The sequence below is a fragment of the Pholis gunnellus genome (assembly GCF_910591455.1).
Source record: "Pholis gunnellus genome assembly, chromosome: 5".
Taxonomy (NCBI): domain Eukaryota; kingdom Metazoa; phylum Chordata; class Actinopteri; order Perciformes; family Pholidae; genus Pholis; species Pholis gunnellus.
In genome coordinates this window covers 28,210,196-28,223,100 of record NC_136531.1, presented here as the reverse complement: position 1 = coordinate 28,223,100, position 12,905 = coordinate 28,210,196, and the positions used below count along the sequence as shown (strand labels likewise).

Genomic DNA, 12,905 nt, shown 5'->3' with positions numbered 1-12,905 from the left:
ATCAAGTCACCACAGGCGCACATACTGTTACTGTTGCTGTAGTAGGAGTTGTCGTTGATTACAGTGCACTGATGTCAGTTTAAAATGTAATGGCCTTGTTGTTGTTCTCACTTTGTCATTGATTACTCCTTTGTCTATGTGTGTGTGTGTGTGTTTGCAGGTTCAGTCCAACAACCCTGACTCTCTGTCTGTCTCTCTGTCTCTGCAGCTGTACAGCAGCATGCCTGTATGTTTGCCAGCAGCACAAGCAGAAGCACTATGGAAGTGAAAGAGCGACGTCCATACTGCTCACTCACCAAGAGCCGCAAGGACAAGGAGGGGCCGTACACTGGTGAGATAGCTCACTCAGCTCAGTCACCCATTCATGTGTTTCTACATTCATTCATTTGCTGAGTCGGTCAGTGGCTCAGTCTTCAGAGATCCTTTGCTGGCCTCACATTTAGGGATCAACACATCTACTCTTTTATATTAAAGCTTCAAGTTAAGACTAAGATATCTACTGCAGCTATGATTTTCCTAAGAGTCGCCCATTGACAAGTGTTTATCAAAGTCTATAATTTTCATTACAACAGAGGTGATAAGGGAAGGTCACATTTTTAATTAAAGACCAATATTTTCCTCATATACCTACCACCCTTGAGTACAGTATGCATCGCCAAACCTTTCACAGCCAGGTTTTTTTACATCAATGGGTCGTATTGAGGCCACGTCCACACTACTCCGTTTCCATTTGAAAACGCATATGTTTTGTTACGTTTACACTGAGCGTCCACACTATGCCGGCGTTTTCGAGCACCGAAAACAGAAGTTTGAAAACACTCCCGAGGACGGATACGTTTGAAAACTCCGGGGTTACGTCTTCGTGTGGACGGTCGAAAGCGGATACGTTTGGAAACGATGACTTCCACACCCGCGTTCGCTACTTGATTGTTTCTTAGCAGTCATGACGTGTCCTTCCCTGATTCCTCACGCCCCTATCACGTGACCGTTTCCCGGAAAATCATAAACAACAACATTGATAATCGATCGACTACCAGGTTAATTCAACATGGACAACTGATTACAGGTGTTGCTGACCTTGTTGTCTTTACTAGCAGCTGTTGTTCAGTTAAATTCTGCATTTCTGCGGAGGAAGCAGCAGTTGTTGGAGCGATTAGTGAGCGGTGTGTCCAGCGGCGTTATCAGACCTACGGAGCGGACTCTGAAGTCACAGTTTTGAGGAGGACGGACACAAAACGGAGGACTTTGATTGTTGTCCAGTAGGACAGAGACTTCAGCCACCAGCCACCATTGAACAACAAAGCCGAGAGGAAAGGAGTGAGAGACGTGTGTTGACCACATTTATGGACCCATAATCTGGTAAACCTTTATGTGTAAGTGTTCATTTTAAAGTAAATGTGATGTGAGAGAGAGAGATAGAGCAAGACCTGCAGCGTTGTAACTAAGTCTGAAAAATAAAACTTTCCACGAAATGTGTGTTTGAGTTTATAGAGGAAGATTTTAGAGAAGATCTTAAGTATCAAATGACCTTTCATTATTAAAGACCACTTTATTACTCTGTCGTATTTTTTTTAACTAAGCAACCAATCTACTTCCTGTTTACACCGGCACCATCACGCCCAGTGTACGTGAATAGTCACGTGATATTCGTTTTCAGGCGTTTTAGTCTGGACGGAGATCATCTCGAAAACGATGCTGAAACACTGTGTGGACGGAGAACGTTTTTGTTTTAAAACTCAAAAATGTAGTAGTTTGGATGTTGCCTTAGTCATGTCCATCATTGCTATCAGTAATATTTACATACCAGGTTGGACAAACAAAAACAAAACTGAGAATATTACTTCAACGTTCAGCTGTTAACATTCATCACAGTTTACAGACCACCTCCCCGTTTCAGATTTCCCTGTACTGCCCACAGTTTTCCTTTGCAGTGAGGGATTATTACCAAAATTATGAGTGCATTCATTTTTCATTACTTATAACTTAGCATAAAGAGTGGCACAAATACCAGCAGGCCTGGTCACTCAATTCATAAACTGACAATCAGCAATCCCGAGACGAGACAAAGCTATCGCGGTTCAAACTTATAGATTCTTCTTCTCAGGCTGTCATGGACTAATGTAGGTATCTGTCCATATCCATGTATGTAAATATATATATACAGTAGATATATACAGTATACTCCTCATGAATGTAGATGAATTGTCACTTCACAAGTAACACTGCACTTGCATGAATTTTATATTTGAAATTCTTTTGCTCTTGATGTCTTTTGGCTAAAACAGCCACCAGGTGTGTTCCTGAACTGCCTACATGGGCATTTTTCACTCCTGTCATAGTACAGTAGTTAAGTAAAAGCTGCAATTCAAGTTTTGTTTTATATATATAAATCCTTAAATTGTTTAGTCTATTAAAAGTCAGAATAAAAAGGAAAGGTGCCATCACATTTTCAAAATGTTGGTCTCTTTGTCTATCAAACAGTACAATACCCAAAGAAATACAATTTACTGTGATATGAAAATCGAATCGCCACCTTAACGTGGTGGAGGAGTTTGAGTGGCTCAGTGATCCTGGGAGCTATGTTGTGTAGCCCCTGGTAGGGTCTCCCAAGGCAAACAGGTCTCAGGGGAGAACCCAGACTAAGAGTATTTCAAAATAACCCTGATGATAAGCAGCCCACGGTCATCAGCCACCTCGCCCGGACCAGGGGAACCGGGGCGAGCCTCTGGAGCGTCCAGGCCTCCACCCATTGGGCCCGGTCAGGCTCAGCCCGAAGAAACAACATGGAGCAGGCACCCTATGGACCCACAGCCCGCAGGGACAAGCATCGGGGTCGGGTGCAATGCAGACCAGGTGGTGGGCCAGGTAGCATAGACTAGCTCTAGGGACGTGGAACGTCACCTCGCTAGCGGGGAAAGAGCCAGAGCTGGTGCAGGAGGTGGAGCGATACCAGCTAGATATAGTTGGACTCACCTCCACACACAGTACTGGCTCTGGAACCAAGCTCCTGGAGAAGGGTTGGACTTTGTCCTTTTCTGGAGTTGCCCAAGGTGAGAGGTGCCGGGTGGGAGTGGGGATACTCACGAGCCCCCGGCTGAGCGCCGCTGTGTTGGAGTTCTCCCCAGAGAACGAGAGGGTCGCCTCCATGCGCCTACGGGTTGCAGGAAGCAAGGCTCTGACTGTGGTTTGTGCTTATGCACCAAACAGCAGTTCAGAGTATCCGGCCTTCTTGGAGTCGGTGGGAGGGGTCCTGGAAAGGGCGCCGCCTGCCGACTCCATAGTTCTCCTGGGGGACTTCAACGCGCACGTGGGCAATGACGGAGAAACCTGGCGGGGGGTGATTGGGAGGAACGGCTTGCCCGATCTGAACCCGAGTGGTGTTTCGTTATTGGACTTCTGTGCTAGCCATGGTTTGGCCATAACGAACACCATGTTCGAACATAAGGTGGTTCATAAGTGTACCTGGTACCAGAACACCTTAGGCCGGAGATCAATGATCGACTTTGTAATCGTATCATCTGATCTGCGGTCGTATGTCTTGGACACTCGGGTGAAGAGAGGAGCAGAGCTGTCAACTGATCACCATCTGGTGGTGAGTTGGATCAGATGGCAGGGGAACCGGTTGGAAAGACCCGGCAAGCCCAAACGTATAGTGAGGGTGAACTGGGAACGTCTGGCGGAGGACCCTGTCCGGGAGGTCTTTAACTCCCACCTCCAGAAGAACTTCTCACACATCCCGAGGGAGGTTGGGGACATGGAATCCGAATGGACCATGTTCAAAGCCTCTATTGTGGACGCGGCCGCTAGGAGCTGTGGCCGGAAGGTCATCGGTGCCTGTCGTGGCGGCAACCCGAGAACCCGGTGGTGGACACCGGAGGTGAGGGAAGCCGTCAAGCTGAAGAAGGAGGCCTTCAGGGCCTGTCTGGCCCAGGGGTCTCCTGAAGCAGCTGAGAGGTACCGGCAGGCCAGAAGGACTGCAGCTGCGGTGGTCGCGGGTGCTAAACCTCGGGCATGGGAGGAGTTCGGGCATTCATTTTTGGTTTTAACTTGTTATTAGGCAAATAATCTGCCCTTAACTATTATCTTTTTCTTTTCAACCTGCCTGATGGTCCAAAGTGTAATTTCTTGCTACATCACTTTGTTTAAATTAATTGGTTATTTAGAAGAGTAAAATGTCATCAGATCTGACAGAGGAGGTGACGGAAATTAGACTAAAGATTGTTTCAAAAGGAAAATACATCTTATAGAAGATCAACAGTGCAAGCACAATGTAGATCATTGTCAAGTGTGTGTGAACAGGCAGTGTGGGTGGGTTATGTGTTAAGAAAGTTATGGGACCAAAAAATACATGTGAATTCCTAGCAGTGCTTCCCAGAAGGCAGAAGTAGATCTTCCGTGTGTAGTACATGAGAAAGGTTCTGGGTGATTTCTCCAGTTGGCCCGAGGCTCTACTTAGTCCAGCTGCTGAGAAAGCAGTCCTCCATAGAGCAACCTACAGCTTTGGAGCTGATCCCCAGGAGCCACAGAATATTGGCTTTCAGGCTTTACCTGCACTTCGGACAGAATTATATTTTGTGTTGCAGACCAGATGAAGGAGGTGAGAATCACCTTACTTGCAGCCAGTGAAACTGTCTCCTCAACAAATGAATCATCTGCTGTTATAAATAAAAAGTTCAGACGTCAGAAGAGCGTGTACCTGCTCGCATAGACACTTGGAAAATCATGTTTGTATTGGGGGTGAATAATGACTGGGGCTGTATTGATATATTGCTCCAAAACATTCTGAAACCTAAATAATGATATTGCACAGTAAACTCATCATGAGTGACATGTGTTCACCTCTTAGCGCTTCTTAATACTGGATGTATATGTCTATGAATATACATTTAACAGAAAAGGAAATTGTAAATAATATAACCCAGCCACAGTGTAGAGGCTGGGCAGCAATGTCTTCACAATGTTTTTGAGGATGTTTAGGTGTTTGCCTTGAAGTGCATGTGTGATTTTGTGACTATATATGTGTGTGTCTTCTCATGGGTGTGTATTTATGTCTTTTAGGTTCATCAGGGGACAGTGAAGACTGTGCTATCGGCTCCCAGGGACTTCGGGTCCCCACTCAGAAGTCCTACTCCTCCAGTGAAACACTCAAGGCCTTCGACCAGCACCAAGACCAGACCAGGTTAGAACTGGGAGCCCTGGTGCTCGGAGTGCGTCGGAGCTGTCTCAGTTCAGACATACGTAGAAAACAGAATGGCTGTCTGGTTCGGGTCAGGCTCGGTTACTACTCTATGGGACTCAGGTTGGGTTCAGACCGAAATATGTGGCCCAAACCTCACTCTGATGCAGGCCCATACCACATTTTCATTCAATAAACACATCCGTGCTTTATATATATATATATATATATATATATATATATATATATATATATATATATGTTTTTCACTCTTTTTCACTCTTATGGACATGTCCTCTTACTTTGCCAATAGAGTGAAAAGAGGTAGAATCATGTTTTGAGTGGAGTATCCCTTTTGATATTGGTAATACCTTGATATAATACCATCACTGCATCATGGGCATATCGCCCACCCCCAGTGAAACACAAAAGTCTACTCTTGAGACTAAAACACATATTTACAAGTATGATTTGAGCCACAGATGGTTTGGTAGAGTCACATCTCTTCTGATAATTCCAAAAGAGAGCTGATAGCTTGAGTTTTTTTTCACAAGGGAGGATCGAAACAATTATTCCTACTGACGTTTTTACATTTCCACGTCTGTTTACTATATTGAACAGAACATTGCAGACAGCAGACAAGGATTGAGCCACATTAGATGTGCTTTATTCTCAGTGAATGAAAATCAGATTACCAGAGTGCTATATTTTAACAACAACCCTTGATTATCCAGCAGAACTCAGTGGAGCACATGCTTTATACATCACAATAGCAGACAGACAAAACAAATGTGTATGCCACTTCCTTGGATTCTTGAAAATAGAATCTACTAAAATTATGTGTTTTGAAGATGATGTTAATTTGAAATTAACATTTCAATTCTGCCCCTTATCTTTATATGTGTTTCTTATTACCTTCCATACAAACAGGGTCATACGCAATGTATATACTGTTATTGATGATTAGCACTCTCTGTAGAGACAAATCAGACTTGGCCTTGTGTTTACTGTATTGTTTTACATCCACACACCCTGTCCTGTTTGATGCCGAATGGTAAATGTAACTGATTGGGTACCTGAACCCAACAAAAGGACAAAACAAAGCTGCACAATGACTTTCACTGTATTCATTCAGAAGGACTATCTTTTATTATAGGAACACAACTGACAACATGTGTCCTTGGTTTTTGACAGGTTACTGTACGGGACGACCAAGGGTTACAAGGACATGGTTCACCGTGAACAGGATGATTATAACAGACAAGGTGAGAGTCCGCGGCTCTGTTTGGTTATCTGTGCACACTTCAAGCAACAAGACTCAGTGTTCTGTTGGTAGCCTTGCCATCAGCACCTTGAAATTATTATCAATCCTGTGCAAATCCTAATTTGCTTGGTATACTGTTATTTGGTGTTTGTTTTTGTATTAGTTTACAGATTTGTGAATTTTTTTAAGTTTCTGAACACATCAATGGTTTAATTATGGATGGATGCAGGTCAGATGGTTGAGTGGAGAGTTCTGTTGAAATGATGTAAATATAAAGATGTGTGGGATAAAAGCTACAGTATAATGAACCACTGAAAGTGACAGAAAAAAAGCTTCTCCACAGAACTCACTCATTCTTCTCCAGCTCCAATTAACACACCGTCAATATTTGAGAAATGAAAAAAATATAATTACTCAATCATCTTATCTACTTCATTTTCGCTGCTGGCCTAATTGGAGCTCATTTAAAATTAATATAACTTTTAATTGAACGGCAGCACTCGTTATCTCGTGTTGTGCCATTAATTACGGAAAGCTTTGATAATTTCCCTTTTCATTTGCTGATTAAAGATGAAGAGGCACATACTGAGATTTTACAGATGATTTGTTTGTCTTCTTTTCATTTATATTTTAAAGGATTATTACGAGTGTTATTTGAATCAGATTTCAGCCTATTTCCAGTTGATGTGAAAGAGTTACTCCTGCTGACTTATTACATTTAATGTAAAAAGTATTCTTAATGTTTAATCCACTCATGAACTACTTTACCCAGTCTGCATGTTTTCCATTATTAAAGGAGCATTTTTTGAAAGGAAGAAAGAGAACCCTATTTAAACACCAGTTATTAGTGTTCCTGGTGTTTTGGGGGGAACTGTGACAAAAAATGTTGCGAGAGATGTAATCACAAAAAGGCTTACAGCCCTGCATTCATTGAGCCTCCCTCATTACGATATGCCATTATGATGCGAACAAGTATTTTATATCTAAATTATATTAGATTTTCATGTATATGTGTGAATGTGTGTGTGTGTATAGATTTTACACATGACATTTGTATTTGTATCTTTCATCACATAAACAAGATATAAACAACTCCCATTTATTCCTGGGATGATAGTTTATCATGTCTATGAATACATATTTTTGTGGAAGTAGATGGAAATGAGATAAAGGCCTCCCATTAATAACCAGCATCAATTAATGCTGTCATAATCAGAGGCTTGTCATGAAACCACTATTTGAATAGTGGAGGGATTTACACTTTTTAATAATAATAATTTGAGATTTTAAAAAGGAAGAAGTATCATTCATCATCCAATCAATAATGTGTAACATGAGTGATGAGATACACAGGGTTGTAATACGGTACGGCCCTTTTCTCTTTGGTCCATCTCAGCGCTTCGCTGATCCACATCGCCTTCCTTTTAAACCAGATGCATCGTTTTTACAGAAAGCTCTCTTTAGTTTTGAACTCAGATCTGTGGCACCAGGGCCTTGTTTTAATGTTGTACAGTAAATTCATTTTTGTGACTTCCCTGATTTATCATACAAAATCAACTGCAATGTAATCTATTTCTGTTCTTTAAGAGGAAATACAGTTGCCAGGAAGAACGGTTTAGATAAGATAAAAAAATCTAGTTTTATGATTGCTATAGTTCATGTTTTATTTCTATATCCTTGTCATTCCAGTTCTTTTCTTAGCACATTTTATAACTGATCATTACACCTACATTTATTTTAATTCAATTCCTTTTTATCCTAAATCCAAATCCCAACTCATTGATCATCTAAACCAGACCCCTCCTCTTTTATTATTTATTATATCCTGTTCATGTTTTTATAATTTGTATTATTACAAAAACATTGTCAGCATATGCCAGGACAACCACCCGCTCTCCACTACTAGTGCAGTTGCCACTCTTCAATAACTACTCAAATAAAAATAGAACAATAAAAAATAGAAATGTTATTATTTGATATAATTTACATCGGAGCAACTGCGAGAATACAGTCCACATACATTTTGATGAATGATGGAGTGCATGGTGTACCTCCTACTGTGAGCTGCACCACCTTCACAGTTGAAATCCCTCTGCTAATCCGTCTCTTCTCCTGTAATGACTAAATGGGATTTAAAGGATCTCGTCATTAAGTATTCACCATCTCTGTCGGGTTGGTCTTCTGGCTTTCTGCTTCTATTTTCTTTTGAAATAGTTTTGAGATGTATTTGAAACTATAGCTCTTTCTAAAAGCATTGCTGCAGTTAGTTCAGCCCCATAACCAGGGTCAAGGCTTTTGGTCTTCGATGCTGCATGAGTCAGCCTCTCTGTACATGTAGCAGCTGCTGTCAGTGTGATTTCCTTTCTTAATTGAGATCCTTCTCTGCTGCATACTCACACACTGTGATGGTTAGGCCAAAGGGTCAACAATGTATGACACAGTTAGTTACACACATTAGTGGAGCAACAGGAAATCATTGAGAGCAATTTTGTTAATTGATTCATTTAAGTAATTTATTAAGCAAAAATGCCAAACATGATCAGGTTCCAGCTTCACAAATATGAGGATTTGTGTATTTTTGAACATTGTATATCTTTTGTTTACTGTTTGGAAAAACAAGCAAGTTGAAGACGTGACCTTTTTCACTACTTCATTTAGAGCCAGACAATGAACTCTTTTGTGTATAAATGAGCTATGAAACATGAGACAAGAACGTTTTCAAAATATATTTTAACAATGTAGAATCAATTAAAAAACGTTTTTTATGAGGTGGTTTCATGTGTGAATAAAATATTTGTATTAAAAGGTGAATCTAATGGAGTTTTAACTTGCCTTCATATTCGAACTAACAATTTTAGGTATATGCCCATTACATTTCAGATTTTTATTTTGTAATCAAGTTGCTATAAAACATGAGTACATATCATACATAATATTTATAGCAATTAGCCATAATGGAAACAGACACTTTTAGTCACTAGAATGTATAATAATATATTCAAATGTAAGTTTCACAGTTTTAAAATCTCCATCTGTTTCTCTTTCAGGTCAGCATTTCAGTCTTCGTCAGCTGGGAATCTGCGAGCCACCTTCGCGTCGTGGCCTGGCCTTCTGCTCCGAGATGGGCCTCCCACACCGCGGCTTCTCAGTTGGCACGGCCCAGGACATAGACACCGACAGTCAGGCTGTGATGTCACCAGAGCGTGCCATGCGGCTGTGGGGCCGTGGGGGTCTGGGTAAATCGTCAGGGAGGAGTTCCTGTCTGTCCAGCCGCTCCAACTCAGTGCTGACTCTTACCGACACCGAGCATGAGAACAAGTCGGACAGCGACAACGGTAGGACGGCATGGAAACGTGTTCTCTCTTTCTGGTTCTCTTTCCCTCTTTACGCTCCACTCCTCACCTAAAAGATGCTATTTCAACCGAAGAGCGGTAGCTACAATATAGATTTTTAGTGCATTATTAACTGACAGCTTCCTCTCAGGTACACACTGGAACACTTTTTTTTTAGGCAGCCAATTTTCTTCAGCCTTGATCATGGCCCTTCGGTAGTATGCATATATGATAGTGAATTATGCTCATTTTTGATAGGACTGGTGCATACTCTCCTTTATTTAATGAGAGAAATTAGACGTTTCACTTGGTACAGTTACTGATAAACCCTGTCCTCCATGTTTTCTAACAAAAAGAGAAACCAGCCATGAGATGGAACTTCCATGTGCTGCTGTGAGTGTGCTGGTTGTGGTGTGTGTGTTTGTGAGGGGGAATATTCTGCTCTCGCTGAATCTCCAGCTACAGCAGTGTTAGTTAATGCTACTGTTTTGTTACTGAGGGAACATTTGAACAATTATACAAATATTGAGACTATTGGAAGCAAAAATAATCATTGATGTACTGCATGTTCTGATCATAGAGCTCTTGCTTTAATGATTTCAGTGTTGGTCAAAACAGTTCATTACAGTATGTTCCAGTGCCAGCTTCTATCTATCTATCTATCCACAAACATATTATCATGAGTCTATGTTTTTTCTATTGTATTCCTTTGTGTTTGGGGCAGCAGTGGCTCAGGAGGTAGAGTGGGTTGTCCACTAATTGCAGAGTTGGGGGTTTGATCCCTGACTCTTCCTCCCCACATGGTGGAGTGTCCTTGAGCAAGACACTGAACCACAAGTTGGTCCCGATGGGCAGGCAATCGGTTTGTGTGTGTGTGTGTGTGTGTGTGTGTGTGTGTGTGTGTGTGTGTGTGTGTGCTCTGGTGAATTAGAAGCAAATTATAAAGCACACAAATCAATTCTGTTCTTAAGAACAAAAAGTGCTCTCGGAGTATTTTTTAGACATTGAACCCGGCATATAATATATAATATAGCCCATTAGTCAGTGAATAGGCGTTATTGTTTCAAACATCATGGAATTAAATCTCTCATATTGATACGTACTGTTGATGTACACCCACACTCAGTGTCCTTTTTAGTGGAGGGAATTGGGGGAGGCAGCAGCACATGAAAGAATCTCCTGCTAATTAATTTAATTAATGATCACAATTTAGCTGAGCCGGCATTTATTTTTTTGACCTTCTGAGTGTGTGTTTGTGTGCATCACATAGATGTAAGCAAGGAAATGTTTTCAAATATCTTTGTAAAGTACTTCTTTGTCTGCCGGTGTGTGTGTTTTTATGTGTGTGCATGTATAGATCCCCAAGGTAGTTTTCCTTAACAGGTGTGAATTTCATACTTAATAAAGGACTTGTTTTTGATTTTAGACGCTCACACACACACACACACACACACACACACCATCACACACACACACACAAATCCGCTGTATTTCCGTTAAGCTAAACAAACACACATACTCAGTGGGTTTTCATTAAGAGATGTGGTGTTGTAATTAACAGTGAGATAAAGTGCTGAGTCGTTATATTTCCTATATTAAGTTTGATAATGTTTTTATTAAATGACATTATGCTGTGGATGTCAGTGCGCTGGAGGATACACTTCCAATCTCTAAAAGAGAGTAGTCGTCAAGTTTTCAAAGGCTAATTGACTCTTTAAAAATGCAGGTGTGTGTGTGTGTGTGTGTGTGAGTGTGTGTGTGTGGGGTGGGGGGGGGTTACTACCTCTCATTTTTTTTTAGGGTGTGCGTAAGTGTGGAGTTGAAGTGGTCAATTGCTAACACATGGTCCCTTGTGGTTTAGACCGGTTCCTTCAGTGGGGATAGAGGTGGCTCGTCATTATTGGGGTAGGGATTAACCCTGATGACGGCAAGCTAGTCCAGGTTGGTGATAACACATTCCGGACTGGAGAAGAGTTGAGCCACTTGTTCTATTGTTAAGGGCATTGGAGCTCATACTGGTCTGCACCTCGCTGTGTATGTGTTCTCAAAGTAAGACATTGGTGGGTCTGTATTGGGCAAAAGCAATTGCATTGTGTAATAAAGAAATGCTGCTCTTTGGTTAAAGAAATGACTTTACACAAACGAACCATAGTTAATGGTTAAATCACCAGCTGGAGGCCATTGCCTAGGCATTACCATTGCCTCACATCTACGTGAGCACTATCAGTCAGAATAGAATTGCTCATCAACAAAGTTGATATCTTGGCCTCTTTCCACTGCAAAAACGTTTCCAGGAACCTTAGAGTTTGCAGCTTTAGTTCAGCGCTCTGTGATGAACGGGCAACTATCAGGCGGAAGTTTGAAGGACTGAATTTCCCTGATTGGTCAAACACAAACCCAGAGACTATACCACCCGTCACTACTGCTAGTATGGGCATCGGGACTTCAGATGGAAATGTTTGTTACGTTATTGATGTTTAGCAGCCAGAGACTTAGCAGCCAATATGTTGCATGCATTGTAGTAGACAAATACAAAAAACTTCCCTAAGTCTCCATCACATAAGTTTAGCTATGAGGTTGTCAGCTGTGTGTCTGTTTCCGCCAGTGTACTGACATAACGTTAGTGAGTGTCTGAGAGAGAGAGAGAGAGAGAGAGAGAGAGAGAGAGAGCGTGGTGGGGAGTATGAAGGTATCAGTGACGTTATAGCAGTGAATGTAGCAGTACAGTTTGTGCCTAGTTTATTTGTGAGTGAATCAATGTTACAACTCCTCAAGACCCGAGCCAAGTTTGTGAGTCATGACTGCCAGCCACCTGCTGGCAGCTCTGTTCAGGCTCATTTAAGGTTGGATGACTCTGCTTCTCATTTGATTTATGACCTCAGTAAACTATGTGAACATGAGTTTATGGTCTCAGATGTCTTCTTCAATACAGCATGATGTTCATTTACTAAATGATGGTCCATTTAGAATTAAAATAGATAATAAAGCAGGGTATGCTTCTGGGCGTGGCTACCTTGTGATTGACAGGTCGCTACCAAGACCTAATCAGATCGGGGGGTTGTCTGTGTTTTCATCTCAGAACTTTAACCCTTACACAGTATGTTTTCACTTCATGACAGTTAATTGTAACATT

At 41.6% G+C, this 12,905-nt stretch overlaps 1 protein-coding gene across 1 annotated transcript in view; it reads left to right on the top strand.

Annotated features, from left to right (window-relative positions):
* Positions 1–228: 228 nt before the first annotated feature.
* Positions 229–12,905, top strand: part of tenm3 (teneurin transmembrane protein 3) — a gene marked incomplete at its 5' end in the record, with an annotated part of 247,755 nt that continues 235,078 nt past the window's right edge. The window contains 4 exons of the mRNA XM_079160005.1: positions 229–331; positions 5,059–5,179; positions 6,371–6,441; positions 9,488–9,775. Coding sequence (XP_079016131.1) covers positions 229–331; positions 5,059–5,179; positions 6,371–6,441; positions 9,488–9,775 — 583 coding nt within the window. The remainder of the gene's footprint in view (positions 332–5,058; positions 5,180–6,370; positions 6,442–9,487; positions 9,776–12,905) is intronic.